Here is a 16,662-nt window from a genome sequence, read left to right as displayed (position 1 = left end):
AAGGGAGGTGAGGAAAAGAGAGCGGGGCTTTGCCATATTGTGTGTTTGTGTTTACAGGGCTTTCCATAGCTCCTTTGTGGCCTGAAGTGCATACCTGAGCCCACACTAATGACAAGAAGCAGCTCCGGGCATCACGGGGAGCTGCACACACATTCAGGGCTGTCAGCAGCTCCTGACCACAGCGAGGATGTATCAAAATAGGCACCATCCATTGCTGCTGAGGCATCACGCAAAGATGCAGCCACTGAAGAGCCGTAGGTTAAGATCCTGTTGGCAAGGATAACAAATTCCACATCTGCAAATATAATAGCCCAGAGCACAGGAAAAGAGTGGATATGGTGTGTGCACAGTGGAAGGGTCCGAGCTGCCCTGTGGGAAGGAATAGGAGCAGTTGCTACAGTGAAATCAGATGGGCTGAGTGGGATTTGGCCGGGGCTTGGGACAGGCAGCAGCTGAATCTGTCACTGCTCCACAAGACCTGTGTGCAAATCTTCAGCAGAACTGGAGCCAACGGCAGCGCGCTCACGTGGAAAAGGTGAATGTCATCGGGTGAGAAATGGTGCAGCAGTGTGCCATGGTGTGCAGCCAGCACAGGGCTGGTACCATGTGGGATGGAGGATCTGACCCAGTTCTGGCCAGGGTGGGGATTTGGGCCGGCTGGGCACAAAGAGACACCAGGAGCACGGTGCAGAAGTGCAGCCTATGAGCAGAGGCTGAAAGAAGAAATGGCTCTTCCAGGAGAAGTAAAGAGCTGGGGAGAGCCACAGCAGCAGTTCTGCCAAAGGCTGAAGGAAGGTCAGCATGAGCAGCAGTGGGGAAACTCAGACAAAACAAAAGGTGTGTGATACTGCAGACAGCAAATCAAGGCATCAGGCTGCCGGGGGGACGCATGGCTGCCACAGAGGGCACAGCTTAGCACCATTTCACCACCTGTGAAACCAGTAGTCAGATTTCACAAAGGTTTTAAAAGTCATGAGGAAAACTGAAGGGGAAAAAATCAACAACTGTTAGAGTGGGAAAGTTAGCAGTTCTTCCAGAGGAACTTGCAATACATCACAAAAGCTAATACTGCACAGCCGAGAAAATATAATTTTGGCTGAAGAGCCATCCTCTAAGTTGGTAACGTGAAAACAGCAATTGGGAGCAAAGAGACAGTATATACAAAGAGGAATAAGGTAATAAAGACCAATCAATACATAGCAATCACCAAAGTGAGTTATGAGGCGGATATTGATAGAGGCAGGCAAATGGACAGAGGAAAATCCGTGGCTGGCAAAGCCACGAGCAGTGAGCAGTTGTTCTCTAAACGTATCAGGAACAAGAGAACACTGCAGGCTCCGTGTTGCTGCAGGAGCATTAGCAGTTTGGTCAGACACAACCCCTGGGCGTCTGCAGCCCGTCCTCACGCTCGGGGCAGGGCTGATGTTGATGTGACACCGCCTTGCTCACAGTTCACCTGGACCAAATTAGAACTCTGCCTGCATAGAAGAGCCGTGGTGTTTCCACACTAGGAGGTGCATTGCTGCCAACAAGGCGCTCACCGTTCCCTTCTGCTTTTAGAAAGGTTGACAATGTCAGACGTGAAGTGGTGTGGTACTCCCTGACCCGCTAACAGTGGGGAGCATGAAGGGTGGATCTGTGGAGTTCCTCCATCAGCAGATGTGTGTGATTTGCACCTGAGGCCCTTCAGCAGTGAGCCAAGCTGAGCTGTGCTCTCATGGCAAGAATGGGGAGATGCCAAGCTCAGCAGGATGCTCTGCCTGCCATAACAGAGCGTGGGGCCGGCACGGCGCTCAGACAGAAAAATGGAGACACAGGATTCAATTAATATTGAATTTGAGGATTAAAAATATACCTATCAGTGGGGTCTAATGGAAAATGTCTTGTCAAATGAGCCTCGTTTCATCCTGTGAGAAAATTGCAAGTTTGTAGATAAAGGTTGCCATGTTGCCATTATTTGCTTAGCTTTTGGCAGCGTGCTTGACTTGATATCATATGACACCCTAATTACAAATTTAGCTCTATACAATCTCAATAAAGCCCCCATTAAATGGATGGAGAGCTGTAAACCCATCTCCAAACAAGGAGTCATCAGCGCACAGAGATGATTCAGAGGGATTCTGCGGGATTTGGTCCCAGCCTGACACTAATCAATGTTTTCATTGATTGAGAAATGAGCACAAAACACAGCTGATGCATTATACAGCTGCTGGAAGCAGAAGGACTGGCGCTGAATAATTGTGACAGAGAAGTTGTACAGAGCAACTGTGATCTTCTCCGTGCACAAACCCATCTCAGTTGACAGAGTTAAAGTAGGCCAGCTTTCCAGCAGTGATGGGGGAAATGTTTCATCCAAAAAAGACACAATGCAAAGAAATCCAGGCATCGTCAGGGGAAGGTAAGTCAGAAGGAATCTCGTCTGCAGTGCCCCAGCAACACGGCTCTGGCCCCAGGTGCAGAAAGTAGAGGCAGAGGATGAGAAAAGCAGCACCAACCTTCCTGTGCTTTCCTGCAGCACAAGGAGAGCTGGCCACAGAGAGCACAACCAAAGTGCCAAAGAAGGGATAGAAGAAGCCTTTGAGCTGCCCTGTGGGTCCCTGCAAGCCGTGGGGCTGTGGGGGGCTCCAGCCCACAGCCTTCCAGCAGCTCTCCCCTGCAGAACCCAGCCGTGCTGATCCCAGCAGCACACCCCACACCTGCCTGATGCCCTCCTCCCTGTGTGACACTACAACAAATGCACTCTCCTAAGGGAACAAAATCTGCTTTGGTGGGGTTTTTTTTTGCATCGTAGTGGGGTTATGGTGTTGTCCTCTCTCCTCCACCTTATTTTGCAGTAACTAACAACTCACACATTTATAATTACAGGAAGATGGGGCTGGTTTCTGGGACAGCTGAAGAGCTGGAGATGAGATGCCCAGATTTTGCAGGACGGGCTCTCCAAACAGCCCACTGCAAGTTGCCTTGCAGGGACTTACACCACCAGCTGAGATGTGTCTGGGGGGTTGGTGTGGCCCTGCAGCCCCAGGTGAGCTTTTCCATTACCTGCTCCTGAATCATCCCATCACAGCAGCCCAAGGACCCTGGAGACCATCCTGGATGGGGCTGGGATCGAGGTCAAAGTCTGACCCAATGGGGCCGCAGCCCTTCGCAGCTGCTGGGGAATCGCTCGGCTCTGCCTGTATTTTTAGCTCCGTCTGCCACATCACTCGAGTTCACGGCATGACCTAGTTTGGCAACACAAAGCACTCGTGCAGCTCCCACCCTGCCAGGTCCCCCTCCGCTCAGCAGCACGCCGGGGAGAACATCAGTGGCCCTGCGAATGGTTCCCTTGGGAGCTCTCCTCTCTGTGCATCAGCACATACGGTATGGGGCAGAATGGGGAGAGGAGGAAGAGGGTCCCTATGGGGCTTGGGCTGCCTGCAGAAAGGACACGTGCAGGGCCCCGGGTGGGATCTGCTCTGCAGAAACACGATTTTGTGCTTTGAGGCTCTGCATTTTACCTTGCCTTCGGTGCTCAATCAGCAGCTCCTCAGCAGTGTGGCACAGCCTGGACTCAGCTCCCCAGGTTGGGTTGTCTTCAAGCCCCCAACTCAGCTCCACAGCTGACCACATCCTCGGTCAGGAGTAGAAGTTCTTTCCTACCACACATTTTGTGCTGAGGAATGGCTGCAGAGTAAAAAATGGCAGCTCTTTGGCACTTAGAAAAGCTTTCCTGACACATGAAGAACACTGAAAGGTGCATTGCTCTCACCAGAGAAAGGCTCCAAAAGTGCAAACTCCAGAGCTTCTGCGAGGCTTTTGGGAACTGAAATGTTAACCACCCAGCATGTGCTGCAGCCCCACAGCCACATCCCAGCACTGCTCTGTGATGCTCTCACAACCTCTGCAACAGCTCCCTCCCACCTCATTACCCCCAAATCCCAGGGGTGCATCGCATTACCAGCCAAGCTCTAAAGGCTATTCAGATTTTTGTTAAAAGCATCCAATTTCCAGCAGAGAAATGGGCAGAATGGAGGGGTTTCACAGCCACCAGGAGACATAGCACCATGGCCAAGCCATGGGGCAGTGGTTCGGGGACCCTCTGATGTCCTCCAGCTCTGCAGCAAGGAGAGCAGTTGCCCTTCAGCCTCTTCCAACAATTTCAACTCCCAATCCAGGCCTGCCATGTCATACACCAAAGGAACAGATCCACACCAGGTGACAAATGGAAGCACCACGATGGGGCTGAGGAAAAGGAAGCCAGCACACATACCCCTCACTGCCACATCTGAGCACAGGAGAGCCATGCAGCCTTGCTGCATTCACACCCAAAGAGCAGAGATGATCCACAGAGGCACCACGAGGAGACTGAGTTTTGCATCTGGAAGGAGGTGGGTGCACACACACCCGAGATGAAGCAGAAGTGCCAGCTGACCGCACTCTTCCTCCCCAAGCACAGTGGGGCGTGGGCACTGAGGGCAAGCAGAGCTCCTAGGGCAGCTCCCAACTGCCCACCACTGTGAGCACTGCACAGAGCTCATCACATCGTGCCTGGGGACACAGGCAGGTTGGGCTGCTTCAGCCGGGCACCAGCTTCATTTGACACACTCCTCTGTGGCTGTGCATCACACCTAACGTGTCCTCTCTGAGGAAATGGACTGGCATTTATGGTATATTTATAATTAATGCACATTTAGGGATGTTGTTTGGTCCTAGATTGTACACTGCTTCAGTCGCTACACTGTGGGGCAGTGCTCATCCCTGCACGGACAGCGTGGACCGCTGGAGCTGCTGAGCCCACCCCTGGGCAGATGGCACAGCTAAGGACAAGGTTTCCAAAGCCGGCTATTTCCAGCAGCTTCCTCAGCACTCGCACTGGTGGGTGCTGCCTTCAGCTCAGCACTGTCCTGGGGAGCTCAGGCTCAGCACAGCACATTTCTGTTGAGGCTGCGCCAGAGAGAACCATCGCTCCTCGCTGACAACCCCGATGGCATTTCCAGAGCTGGAGGCCTGTCTGCTTCGTGATGCTCTGTGTTCCTGTCCTTCACCCCCTGACGGTGTGAGATTTAATTAAGAGCCGCCCCTGCTGGCTCCAGCTGCAGCAGAGGACAGTGATGGAGGCTGAGCCAATTACCTGTGACAGCAGCACGTGTGAGCTCTCAGTAACGCTCATGCCCCAGCTGTGCGCCCAGGGCTGCTCCTGCAGGGCACGGCACATCCCCAAGAACAATCCTGAGACAGAAATTAAATAGATTTACGGTATCATCACTTCTAAAACCAAGACTTAAACCAAGATATTAGTAAGGCTTTGGTTTAGCGTTCCTTTTCTTCTTTTATATACACGCAAATGCTTTTATTGTAATTGCTAATATCACTTTTTCCCCTCAAAGCCCTGACCACAGACAGAGAGGTGGCCTGGCAGTGCTCCATGCCCCATGTTGGGGTGGGTGAGTGGCCAGCGTTACAGTGCTCCTGTGGAAAGGAAGATTGCAATCTCTGGCAGTGGCTGCTGATGGGAATCTGTCCTCTGCTACCATCAGAAGCCACACCGTAACATCGCATTTACCAGACACCTTAAAATCCCCAATTCCACACTCTCCAGCTCTCTGCTTTCCCACTGAGAGAGCTGGCACACCAGGCTGTGCTTTGCCCAGGCTCTCAGCATGGTGGGTGCTGGTCTGGCCTCATGGAGCATCTGCAGAGGAGGAAAACATTTGTCATATTTTTTATTTGCTGATTTTATTACTGGTTCCTACTCACAGCAACAGTAAATTAAACCCCAAAGCACAGCAGGGCCCGCGCATTGTGACAGCTTAAACACAGCACTTGGGCAGCACACGAGGAGAGCGACACGCTGGAGGAGGTCAGGGGAGCACAAGCAAATAAGATGAGATTAATTTTGGAATAATGCAGAGAGAAAATGATGTCTGCCAAGGAAGGAGCTTTGCAGGGCACACAGCCCCATGCACCTCTGCTCCTCACAGTAAAGCACGAGCAGCTCATTATGGGGTCACAGCTCGTGCCCAGGGAGCTGCAGCACAAACATCCCAAACAGCACACGCAGCGTGAGGCCAAAGCCCTGCTCCTGCCCAGGCAATGCCTACCAGTAATTTTGGAAGAGGTCTCCCAGGTGCCACTGGACAACAGCAGTTTGTTCCTCTTTCCAAACCCTTCAGCAAACAGCTGTGTTTACCCTGCTGTGTAACAAAGCAATTAAAGGCATTCCTTACCTGCACTGCCAATGGGGACAGCAGTGCCACAGAGCCTGGCTGCAGCATCCCCTCGCTGGGCACTGCTGGTGGCTGAGCTGTCAGCACTACAAAGACCATGGCCAGAGCTGGAGCCCTGGGCAGGGCCGGGTGCTGGGGTGGGCAGGAACTGTTTGAAACATCCAAACAAACCCTTATGGAAACATACGTGAGCACACAGAGCATTAGGATGCCCTTGGGTGCAATTCTTTCCTGCAGGAAGATTTGGGGGTTAAGTACAGTACGGGATGGGGAGCCAGTGAGAGGCATGAGGCTGAGTCACTGATGCAGCCCCTACTGCCCAACCGAGGAGCAGAACACAGCCGGCAGGAAAGCAAGCCAGGAAAACAATCCTGCTTTTAAAATTGTACAGAAATTGTTCTACAATCCTCTGCACAGAAGGAGAGACTGCTTCAGTGTCCAGGGCTCAGCTATAGAGAACACATCTAGGAAAAAAAGCTGTGATAAATTATTTAGAACAGACATTTAGCCTCACATGAAAGGTTTATACGCTGTCTTCTGAACAACTACATCTGAACTAAGTGCTATCTCCCCATGGAATGGGGCACGAGGTAAACACAGTGCCTCTAATTAGCACACCCAGGAACCCTGCGTTCTGTTTCTTGCAGCTCCTTCTCCCCATGCTGATGATCCCATCGGTGCACACGCAGGCTCTGGGAGCAGAACCAGCTGCCGGGAGGCGTGGAGGTAGGGCTCAAAATTTGGCCAAACATAAAGGGACAGCAGAGCCATGCAAGAAGCGCTGCGCTCGGGCTGACAGAGCAGCTGTCTGTCTGGAAAACAACATTCTGTTCCAGGTTGCTTGGCAGCTGGGGCAAGAGGAATGAGCAGAACCATCACTGCCATGGGAAGTGCAGCACAGGTGTCTGACAAACTGCATCCGCCCACTGCCCAGAGGCTGGAAGGCTCCAGAGATCCACCCTCTGCTAAAGGCACTTCTGCTTTTCAAGGAAGGCTGAAGACCAGGAGAGGTTCAGGGCACCTCGGAGGATGAGTCTGCACTCCTGCCCTATTCATCAGTTCCCAGAGAAGTTCCTGTACTGCAGCCACCTATGAGTGCAGATGTTGGAGGGACTCGCATCTCTTTTGCATCCCCTCTTCAGAAGAGCAAAGCCCAGCTGAGCAGGACATGCTCCTCTTCCACTGCTCAGAACTGCTGTGCAGTTACAAAGCAAACGCCCCTTCTGTAACAGCTGCAAAGTGCAGACCCCCATGTGCTTCCCATCCGTCCCAGGCTGCCATCAGCAGAGCCCTTCCTCTAACAGATATGAGCACCACTGATCTCAACCAGAATTATCCCCAACTCCACCTCCACCTCAGAAGCCATTTAGAGTTTTATTTGAAAAAACGCATTCCTTTCAATAGCAGGAAACAACCTGCTGTCATTTTTTGTGACAGAGGAACTGCTGTCCCGAATGAGGGCTGCACATTCACCAGCACAATGGAGGGAGTGGGGATGCTGAGCTTCCTCACAGTCTGGCAGCTTTCTGTGCTCAAAACCAGAAGTCAGAATACCAACTCTTAACATAACCTGACTAGCATTGGGTCCCACAGAGAGAAACCTGCCAACAACCACACAGGCATTTAAATCCAGCAGAATAACTTTATTTGCCAGGGCAAATACAGCCAAGCAGGGACTCCAGAGTTGCCTGGCAAAAGTCAGCACTACGATTTGTCTGTAAATGTTCTGTTGATGGCTTAAGGATACACGCTTCATAGCTAGTGTTCACGTTAATTGATTTCTTGGCTTGAGATTGGAAGTTAAATACATTCAGAGTGGCTCCAGTCAGAGCACTGCTCCCAGGTACCTGACTGCAACTCACTGAGGAGTTAATTACAGTTACCTGATTCATGTGAAAAGTAAGCAGTGATGCTCTGCAAATCCCCTCTTCTCTCCAATGCAGCTGCATGGAGCCTTTCATCAAGGGACACGGGAGGACGACGTTCAATGATCCTTTGGGCCTCGCAGTAAAACCAGTAACTAAAACACGCAGCAGCCAAAGGCAGCACGGACTGCACGTCCCCAGCATGTTCCCACTCTGCCAGTCCCAGAGTGATGAAGGACCAGCCATTGTGCCAGCACAGCCCAGAGCTGGTGCTTTGTGCTGGCAGCTGGATGCCACACACCCTGCCTGGAGAAAGGCGAAAGCTTGCTTAATCTCATCTAGATGTTTTCTTTTTTTAATGTATGTAAATACAAACAAGATGCAGCTGTTGCACTCGGTGCTAGGCTGGCTCTCCCGTGCTGCTTGCCTGGCAGTCTGCGTTTGGGAGATTCTTGCGCTTTCTTATCTGCACATCTTCATCCTGAAGGAGCAAAAAGGCACAGTCTCATTTTTCAGCATCATCTTTGAGCTGGTTAAAATCTGCCCTCTGTTCCTCTGTCTCTTTTTTGTCCACCAACCATTACCCACCAGAGATCAGCCCAGCAAACAAAACCCTTCACACCATCACTCCAGCTCCCTCCTCACAACATTGCAGCCCTCACACATCCTCAGACTGGCAGCTGCCCAAACCATTCACACGCTCCCACTGGAAAGCTCTCGCTCCAACACAACAGGCAGCTTCAGCTTTCAAGCCTGCCAGCTGCTCAACCTGGAGTAAGGAGACATCTCTGTGAGGGAGCTCTGCTGCTCGGGCTACAGGCAGCACCATGAGAAGTGAGGCTGCACGACAGGTTTTCCCCAGGGTGGACCTGAGCTCCCACAGCATCAATAACTGAGGTGTAAGGCACCTCTGGAAGATACAGTATGATTTCCTACTCATACAGCGCTAACTTTAATGCAGATCAGGTCGTTCAGAGCCTTATTTACTTTTCGGGAGGGTATCTGCAAGGATGGAGTTTTCAGCATCTCACACTCATCTGCACACCCCTTGCAATACACAGGTGTGCTTACTGTGCAGTGTCCTTGTATTGAGTCAAGACTTCCCTGACTGCAAGCCCTGTCTGCCACCTCTTTTTCCTGAGCATCTTGGACACCTTCTCAGTAGCACTCAGCTACAGGTAGCAGAAGACAGCAGATGCCCTCTTTGCCTCCTCTCCTCCAAGCTGGAGAAAGCAGCATCCCCAGTCATCCTGACTCTTCTAGCTCATGCCAGCAAAGATGCAGCAACAGCCCATTTCCAGGGCACTTCGTACCGAGTCAGTTTCGTCTTCAGCCTGGTTCCGTATGAAATGAATATAATCATCCTTCTGGTTGTCCAGAACTTCTTCTTCGTACTCAGTCTGGTAGTCTGACTCATCTAAAGAGAGAGGAGAGAAAAAAACACGGGTTTAAGCAGCATTCAGACAGGCAGAGAAAGTGGAAGAGGAATGAAGGATAGCTGCCTCTGAGCAGCAGAGCAGCACGCGGTGACTGCCAGCTAGTTCTGAGCAGCTCACTGAGCTCGACTGCTCGAACATCTGTCAGCTCTCCAGCCTGACCACAGCACGTCCTGTGCATGAGCTGCTGGCCTGCAGCCCTCCAGAATCTAAAGAGCCTGGAGCAGGAGCAGTGAGATCCAAACTGCCTCTGCCAGTTCGGTGGGCACTGGCTGATGGGACCAAGCACAGTCAATGGGAGATGCTCCCACTTCCTGGTGAGTGCTCCCCATGGGGGACTTGCTATCTCTCCCCGCTCACTCCACACCTGTAGAACGCCTCCAAAGACACACCTCAGAGCTACAAGCCCTGCCTCTCCTGGACATGCTGTCACCGACTCACTGGCAACACAGACTTGCAAGCACAGGACCAGCTCATCGTGTTGCCAACCACTTACCACCACAGAGATGATAATTACAGATCTCACAGCCTCTGCTCCACAGGGAACAGTGACATTTACACTCCCTCCTTCCCACAGGGCACAATTGCCTCTCTCTCTGGTGATCCAGCAGATGAACATCATCGAGGGAAGCTCAAAAACCTGACCAGTGCCTTCACCTGACCTTAAGCAGCACTGCTGCTATTCAGACCTGAGCAGCAGCTCCTGTGCCTGAGTTAAAAACAAGATGATGCGGCCCTGTCCCCAAAAATGCTGCCACTTTTCACGCGTCCTTGTTGGCCTTTGCTGCTGCTTTCCCCTTTTCAACTCATTCCCCTCCTATACCGTGCTGTGGTTGTGGAACAGCTTCCATGCTGAAGCCAAATGAAACACGTTGCAAAGGAAAACCTTCCATTTGCACAGTTCACAACTGAGTTGTTGAGGCACTCAGTTATTCAGAAGGCAATTTAATGCATTAAAATGGCAGTTTTCACACTAAGCTTTGTGCCACTGTCATGAATTCAGGTGCGCTTTGAGCTGCTTTTTCACTTTTTCAGCTCAGCACTGAGACAAGTGGCTCGTATTTGAACTGGATTCTTGATTAAGTATTTCTTTGGGGAACAGTCAATAGCATCTGCTCCGTGCTGAAGACAACAGCACAGTCTGTTCCACAGCATTTCCTTCTAACACGACAAACCACAACCAACTGCTACATCATTAGAATGAAAGGCATTTGGCCATTTTTTTTTCCTGTGGATCAGAGAATCTTCGTGAGCTCATACTGAAAACACTGCTGATAACCTTTGATAAAAACCCACTGGAGAAACAGACATTCCCCTGAACAACAACAGACAGCACAAACAATGCTTGTGGTTTTACAGCTCCATTAAAACTGATGGAATCAAGCCCCAGTCTGTATTTTCCAAACACTGTTCAGCATTCAGCAGGGCTTTATGTGGAGACTGAGGAAGAAGACAGGCCCCGTCCCTTCCCACCCCCTCATGCTGTGTCTGACACCTGAGGACAGTTATCCCCCTCTCAGACATCATCCATTGCCTCTTTTGAGACTGAACCTGGGGCTCAGGAGGTGACTGCTCCCGCTCTGACTGGCTCTGCCTGTTCACACCACCCAGGAGCACCCAGTGGGACCACGGCTTCACTGCCCTTCAGTGCACCGAACACTTCAGTTCCAAATGACCTGAAGTTATCAGGCAGAGAATAGACAGACATGGGCAAGGCTGTCACAACAGCAAGCAATTGCTGATATTTATTCTATTTAAAGGACTCAGCAGCAGGCTAGCTGCTGCCATCACCAAAAGGTGATGATCCTGACCTCACAGAGCCAACAAGGAGGTTGCACTCTAATGGCCCCAGACCTACCATCACTGGGGCACCATGCACACATGGAAAGGCAGCACACCACATGTGAAGAAAAAGAGCACTGCGTGGCTGTTTCAATAACCCACACAGGCTTCAATGTAAATTTGGGGGAATCCGGTAGCTCATCCCAATGCAGGGTACATTACTGCTTTTTGGTATAAGCACTTTTTTTTAAGGAGCAAAGATGCAGAGGGCAACCTAGAGCCTGATAACTGCCTTCCCTGCGGCATTCTGGGATGTCTCCTGCTTCAGCTGTATTGCAGAACCAGGCATTTCAAACCGAGAGCAGGGTTTCTTTCTCCCCAGGTATTTCTCCCACGTGGCTGCTGCTGTTACAGGACGTGCTCTCATTCCGTCACTGCACGCAGTGAGCGTGCTACCTTACCTCACCCCAGGAAACGTGGCTATGGGGCTGGCCTGAAGCGTTACTGCTTTGGAAAATGAGCAATGAAAGCTGCTGTGGGAGATGCCTGGCAGCCCATGCGACTCCATCCTCAGAAAACCTCTGCAGGTGGGAGCGCAACCACGGCCACGGCTCAGCCCCTGTGCTCTGCTGGCCAAGGCTCTGTAAAATGCAATTACAGAAAGGTCCCAATCAAGTAAGTGCTCCTCTGAGGCGTTGTGATGCTGAACAAACACAGCCACACCTACTGCTGGGTCTCAGCTGTGAGAACAAGCTGCTGTTCTGTGTGTGCTTTTCCACGTGCTCGCAGTGCATGGACACCTCTGGGTCCCACGCAGGGCTTCCCATGGCTTCCCCAGCTCACCTCCTCCTATGGACCATCTCCTTTACTTCCTCCACTGCTTTTTAAACTGCTTTAATCATTTTCCTCAGTTTGCTCAAGGGTGAAAACTTCACATCATTCCAATGACTACAAAGTGCAGTGGAAGGGGAGAAGTGGCAGCAAAGAGGGTGAAGAGTCCCTGACCAGCAAAGCCTCCAGATCTAAAGCAGTGTCTTCTTCAGAGAAAAGGCACTGAAGTTTCTTCTTTGTTATCTTTCTTTAGAACAGAATTGTTGACAGAATTCCTTTATCCAGCCTAAGACCTGCTGTATGCTGCCAGGATGGGCCGGGCCTGCCTGAATCCCTGAGGACTGAGATCCCAGTCAGGAAAGGGCTGAAACTAGGTGATCTTTAGGGTCCCTTCCAGTCCAATTCAGTCCAAACCAATACAAACCATTCTACAATTGTAGAAAGAAAACCCAATTGCACCTTGTCTGCCAGTGGCAGTTCTCACCCAGGCTCCCAGGAAGCACAGGACAGCAGCAGACACACCAATACAGCAGCAAACCCCAAGGCTCAGGGCAGCACATGCACAGAACTGCCCACAGCCACTGGGGAGGCAGCTGCTCTGCCTCTGAGCTGCAGGACATCACCTCGGGCACCAGGTCACGCTCACAGGGACACCCTCACACCCCCAAAAGCCAGGCAGGGTTCCTTCAGGGAGCACATGATGTCCACAACATAAACACAGAACGTCCTTCCACACTTGCTGCCAAATGCACAGCTCCCCATGCCATCCTCCCCCTGCTATGGGGTTTGCAATCAACAGATCCCACTGTGAGGACCACATGGCAACAGCCCCTTGTGTCCCAAATACCCCAAGCATAGCTCCTTGGTTAGGCCAAAATTTGCCACGTCTGCTTTTCATTACTCACATTTAATGACTTCACCCAGCAAAAAGCAAACCTTCCTAACAGGGCCAACAACCCAACTCTAAGAGGAAGCCCATCCCCACAGCTCTCAGTGCTGATGCCTTCAATAACCACATGACATGAACTCTTCAACCTTACAGCACCTGCTTCAGACACTGCATTAATATTTTCTTCATCAGACATACGACTGCAATTAGCATTTCAAATTACCAGGGGGACATCTCTACAAGCAGTCACAGATGGAAGGACTGCTAACTTTAGATTTTTCTCTGCAAGAGCAAGAATCAGGAGGAAAGGGAGAGACTGATTATAAAAAGCTCCAGCCCTGGTGAAACACTCAGAGATTTTGGGCTCTGGAGCCTGATGCTGTTAGGTCAGCCCTGGGTTCTGGTTCTGTGTGCTCTGCAGTGCACATCTGAGGCTCAAAGCACTCAGGACTCACCATGTAAAAATGCAGGGCCATTATCTGTTCCTCATTAGCCCATCAGTGCTCCCCTAATAGGGGCGTGCATATGGCAGCTGAGCCCATGAGTCACTCTGGGTCTGATTCAAGGCAGCACGAAGCAGCCTTGCTTTAAGCCGCCCTCCTCCTTTTTCTAAAGGACACAGACCAAAGAGTGAAGCCAGCAGGGCACACAGGCAGCACAAGGAGGAACAGAAGTCTGTCTTTGCACAAGTTGACACGTGTTTTCTTTCGGTCAAATGAGGGTAACTGGAATAGGGCACGCGTCTACCAGGAACCCACACATCTCTGGACTCACCATCAGCCACGGCAGCTTTCACTGGCTCAATCCTGGACACAATTTCTGCCAGATCCGTGAAGGAGGTGCTGGGATAGGTCACGTTCTGAAACACAGCATTAAGGTTCAGGTATGTTAGCAATTGTCCACAGAACACCCAATTCAAGACCGTGCATAAGCGATACTGAACAGACAAAGTTCCACACATACATCTGCCATGATTCCCCCCTCATTACTCACTGGTAATTCACTGGACAGTGACCCTGCAGCAGAGCTGTGCTGCAGATGGGCTTCCCAAGGGCAAGCAGGAGTGGGGACAAGGCACAACCAGCCCTTCTCCATCCATGCAGTATGAAACCTCACTAAAAATGTAGGAAACTGTCACGGTTCTCCGTGACAGAAACTATACAAAGGGCTACAAAGACAAGAACTGGAAGGTCTGGGCTCTGCAACAGACAGTGCTCCTGGTACTTGGTTGTTCACCACCACTCTGTGTTACTCTGTCAAAGGGAGCTGCTGGACCAGCTGCAGCCCCCAAGCAGATTTCTCCTTCCTTAAGGAGCCTGGTGGGAAGGAGAAGGCTCTGCAGAGCCATGGGAGCAGTGCAAGCAAAGCTCAGAATGGAGGGACCAGGAGCTGGCAGGGGAGCCCTCAGGGCAATGCAGGGGCTGGAGGTGCTGCAGTGAGCAGGAGCCAAAGGTGAGAGGTCCACTTGCAGGGGGAATGCTCGGCGCTGTAATTCCTCTTTGCAATAAACCCTTTCTATTTTCACTGTCTCACCCAAGCAGTGGCTTGAGCATTCTCTATTTCAAAGAGATGCCTGCTCTAGTTTCTCTTTTCATAAGACCCAGGTTAGGCATTTCAGGACCATTCTGGCCTTCCCACATCCTTGGGACGGGCACGAGGTGACCAGGTGGAAACCCAAACAGTCTTTGCCTATCTTCAAAACCAATCTGTTTCATTAGCACAACAGCAGCCGGCCCAGAGGAGAGCAGAGGTGAGGAGCTGGCAGGAGGCTCCCGATGGGCACCGGGCTGCCAGGAGTCACTGTGAGGGACTGCCCACGTGCTTCCAGCTAGAGCAGCTCCCTCACACAGCGTTTTTGTGAGCAACTCTTTGCTCTTCTGGCAAAAGCATTGGCACTGTGAATCACAACACAGCCCCCGCAGGGTCACAGCAGAAGCCCATTACAGCTGCAGCAGATTGCTCTCAGTTGACCTCTAATCCATAAGCAACTTCTGATGTGATTTAGTACAGCCAGAGCAGGGTGCGGATCCGGGACAAACAGCTGCTGGCTGCAGTGGACAGAGAAAGGCCCAAACAGAATTAAAAAACAGCAGCATGAAATGAAACAGTGGTAGCTTAGGACACGCTTTTTATAATATAAAGAAGTACAGACACTCAGAATAAGGTCTGACCATGAAGGAGCCAGCAGAAGGGTGAGTCAGCCCTGCTTCCCATGAATACGCGACCTGAATGGTCCCAGCACAGAGCCTGCAGACGGCCGTTCCCCAAGATGAGAGGACAACAGCATCCCTATCCTCACGTAGTGCCCACAGAGCACACGAAGCAATCACCTCAGCCTGAGATGAGGACTCACCACACCAACACACTGAGCCCAAAGGCCTTGTGCGCAGACTGGAACTGTGCTGGTGGGAAACCAGGTGACCGTCCACGCTCATCTGATGCCTTGCGAACTGGAATGCAATGTTGGACCACTTCCCCCAACACTTTTAAGGACAAGATCACTCTCCCATCAGTTAACGCAAGGAAAAGCAGCACCTCAGATTCATTTGAATCCTACTCTCCAACTTCCCCGACAGTATTTTCTCCTAGAAGGGAGAAAGTATTCTCTTCAGCATAATCTTTATTAAATAAGTGAGAGCATAGAGACAGTTACTATTGTAGTCTGCTGGAGTATATTTAGCTTTGACTATGAATAACATTTCAATAGACAAAACTTCCCCGAAGAGACCCAATTAGTGGTGCTGCACTGCTCTGCACTGGGAAGAATTGGGGCTGTTCACATGAACTTTATGTAAGGCTGCTGTTGTTCACGACTTCGGTATTTGCATTTTAAGGAGAGATAAATAGCAACTGAATGATGAAAGTCAGAAGTATCTAAATGCTTAAATATCCAGAGATTAAGTAAAAATTCAATGCTTGCAACATGGAATCGAGATGAAAAGCAGCCGAGCCAAACGCTCCAAGATGCTGAATGCTCCCGAAATAGCTGAAGAAGTAAAACATAGATCAAAACCTTTGCTAATGAAAGCAAGTTAAAAATATCAGCAGTTATCCCTGGAAGACAGCAGAGATAAAGGACTTAAGTGACTCTAAAGAACTAAGGAAAAAAAGCAAAGCACCCCGGCGGGAGCCTTCAATACTTGTTATTTCGTAGAAATTAATCTACTAAAACAAAAGTCAGATTCAAACGCCTCTTTGACTCCAAGACAGGCAGATGGCTTTCGAGGCGCTCAGAACACAACCCAGAGCCCAGAACCAGGCTGGGGAGCAAAGTGAGCTGACAGCCTACTGGTCAGCCATCCTCACACCTCTGCATTTACCCCATTTTGGTGCCCCAGCAATCAGCGCTTCCTGCCTCGTTACAAAATGCTCACACAGAAACGCAACGCCAGGCTCTGTCTACAAGCACTGCATGACCTACTTGGCAGTGCAAGTGCCATAAAAAACAACAGGGGAGATGATGATGAATGTACAAAATCCTGCATGATGCACAGCTGTAATACTGTAACTTGACTGAAATATCAGCCTGAATGATTGCATCCCATCTCATGGGCAATTTTTAAAGAAGCCTTGGAAAGGTACATTTGTTAACAGCAGTGAAGATGTTCAAGCTTGTTACCAGCTGGTGATAAAAGTCAGAGGATGAAATA

The 16,662-nt window shown here is 50.7% G+C and overlaps 1 protein-coding gene across 1 annotated transcript in view; it reads right to left on the bottom strand.

Annotated features, from left to right (window-relative positions):
• Nucleotides 1-8,474: 8,474 nt before the first annotated feature.
• PNPLA7 (patatin like domain 7, lysophospholipase) overlaps nucleotides 8,475-16,662 on the bottom strand; it is a gene marked incomplete at both ends in the record, with an annotated part of 115,029 nt that continues 106,841 nt past the window's right edge. Inside the window, 3 exons of the mRNA XM_079544898.1 lie at nucleotides 8,475-8,555; nucleotides 9,388-9,491; nucleotides 13,787-13,871. Coding sequence (XP_079401024.1) covers nucleotides 8,475-8,555; nucleotides 9,388-9,491; nucleotides 13,787-13,871 — 270 coding nt within the window. The remainder of the gene's footprint in view (nucleotides 8,556-9,387; nucleotides 9,492-13,786; nucleotides 13,872-16,662) is intronic.

The sequence above is a fragment of the Tetrao urogallus genome, assembly GCF_951394365.1.
Source record: "Tetrao urogallus genome assembly, chromosome: 19".
Taxonomy (NCBI): domain Eukaryota; kingdom Metazoa; phylum Chordata; class Aves; order Galliformes; family Phasianidae; genus Tetrao; species Tetrao urogallus.
This window is presented reverse-complemented; position numbering and strand designations above follow the sequence as displayed.